Source organism: Onychostoma macrolepis, chromosome 16 (genome assembly GCF_012432095.1).
Source record: "Onychostoma macrolepis isolate SWU-2019 chromosome 16, ASM1243209v1, whole genome shotgun sequence".
Taxonomy (NCBI): Eukaryota; Metazoa; Chordata; class Actinopteri; order Cypriniformes; family Cyprinidae; genus Onychostoma; species Onychostoma macrolepis.
The window spans coordinates 26,696,383-26,698,533 of NC_081170.1; the positions used below are offsets into that span (position 1 = coordinate 26,696,383).

Genomic DNA, 2,151 nt, shown 5'->3' on the forward strand with positions numbered 1-2,151 from the left:
TATGTTCATGCTTTGTGTATTTGAATATTTTTCCATTTGATAACACAACCACCTATTCAGGGAATCAGTTTATTTTGCCTTAAAATTGCATTAGCTACTGTCAAGTACATAAAACATAAAATTGTAATGTTTTTAAAAATGTATTATTGTTAAAGCATCAGACAATTAACACAAATTCATATTTATTCATAAATTAAATTTAGAAACAAAATATGAACATATACTTATTAATATGAACAAATACTTATCTTGTTATTTAAATATCTTATACTTGTAAATCTTAACATGTACCATTAAAGCATATTTTGCAAAAACTTGAATTGAACTGTTTTATTTTGATCTAGTCTTGCAAATCTTCTAAGAATGAAGACTTGAATTGAGGATGGAGTGAGGCCTCAGCATCTTGTTCTGGTGGGTGGTATGGTGCCATGTAGCTAGTGCTAGGGCTTGGAAAAGAGAAGCGTTGGCTGTGATGATTATGTTGTTGGTAATGTGGATTCAGAGGAAGAGATGTTGTCAGGGGTGGGCGCACCATAATGTCCTTTAGGAGGTTTCCTTGAAACTCCATCATCTCCTTCCACATCACCATCATGCTTGCCCTTTCCTCCTTCTGCTCTTCGCGCAACCTTTCTTCATACTCCCTTTGCTCCTGGACACGGAGTGCTTCTTGCTCTCTGAATGTTGTTTCCATAGTTTGTAGAACTGTAGCTATGGAGTCAATCATGTGATCTTTGTTTTTTTTCGACTTCTTCCTTGGTGGCTGAGTGAAACCTAAAAATTGAAGAGAGTCAGTTTCCTTCAGAGATACAGTGATATAAAAACACGTTTTGATTTTGAAACATGCATGTTTATTCAATGAAGTCAAAGCCTTTTGGAAAATCTATTTGTGGCCGTCAGTGTTGATATTGTGGTGAGCAGCCACAAATAAATAATGTATGGGAAACACTGAAATAACAATAAATATTTTTAAAGTATTGTTCATTGTTAGTTCCTGTTAACTACTGCCAACATACAAAAACGTCATTATAAAATATTATGTAACACAAAGATATTTGTTTATAACTTTGTTTTCCTATTCCTATATTTTGTCTTTCACACGTTTATCATGTAAACAATTAATTAGTTTAACGTTACCCACCTGTAACACAATCCGCCTGCTCTGCATTACAAGTTGGTGCTTCAGTATCGGCCGAGTGACTCGACGTGTTTCCGTCACATGCGTCCTCAGTGACGTTAGTTTGGGGTTCTTCTGAATTCAAGCTACCGGTTAAGGCTACAGGATTTGTGGAGTGGCTGGATCCCCAAATGGACTGACAAAAGTCATAATAGACCCAAGAAATTCTACCACTACCACTTTGTTTGTGATGGTCGTTTATTTTCAGAAATTTAAGGCGCAATGTTTTCAATTTACTAATGACCTGACTTTTTGTCCTGTGAATGCCTTGCTCTCGAAGACGGTTAGTTATTTTATCATATGTAACTGCATCACTAACTGTTCCTCTGAGATGACGACAAATCTCTTCATCCGCCCGGATAAGGAGAAGCGCTTTAATTTCATTGTCGCTCCAGTTGGATGACATTTTTTTTTATTTCCGTAAACAGTGTGGAGTGAATACGTCATCTGCGTCAGAATGATATGATTGGCCCGGAGTAGACGTCTTACGTCTTACGTCAGCGCGTTCTGAACGCGTATGCGCTCATACCGGTAATTTTCCTTCTGCGTTCACACACAGCAGAATTCCGGCAATTTACTGGTAATGTTACAACTTCTCATACCGGTAAATTGCCGGAACGAATTTACTGGTATTTTTGAAAAGGTCCTGTTCACACATGATCTCTTTACGGCAATTTACCGGTAATTTTCCGGAAAAGTCTGTATGTGTGAAAGGGCTTTTTGTCTCCTCCTCTTTGCTGCCATCTTGTTACTCCTAACTAGGTTAGGAGACCTCTCCAGCTCTCTTAAATAATTTAGGAGGTGAGACCTAGTCTTAACACTTAGGAACCTTTATGAATCACTCTTATTCTTAAGTTTAGGAATAAGAGTAAAATTACGTCATTCTTAGAATTTTGACACAATTAAGACTAAAATTTTACTCTGAGAGGCTTTATACATACGGACCCTGGGCTAACACCATGGATCAGTTTTACGAC

General features: G+C 37.2%; 1 protein-coding gene across 1 annotated transcript; it reads right to left on the reverse strand.

Moving 5' to 3' along the window:
- Window positions 1-340: 340 nt before the first annotated feature.
- Window positions 341-1,580, reverse strand: LOC131521428 (uncharacterized). The gene is made up of 2 exons (XM_058746122.1): window positions 1,139-1,580; window positions 341-771 (listed from the first exon to the last, which is right to left on the reverse strand). Exons 1-2 carry the CDS (start codon window positions 1,578-1,580, stop codon window positions 341-343), a joined length of 873 nt encoding a protein of 290 aa, XP_058602105.1.
- Window positions 1,581-2,151: the final 571 nt, after the last annotated feature.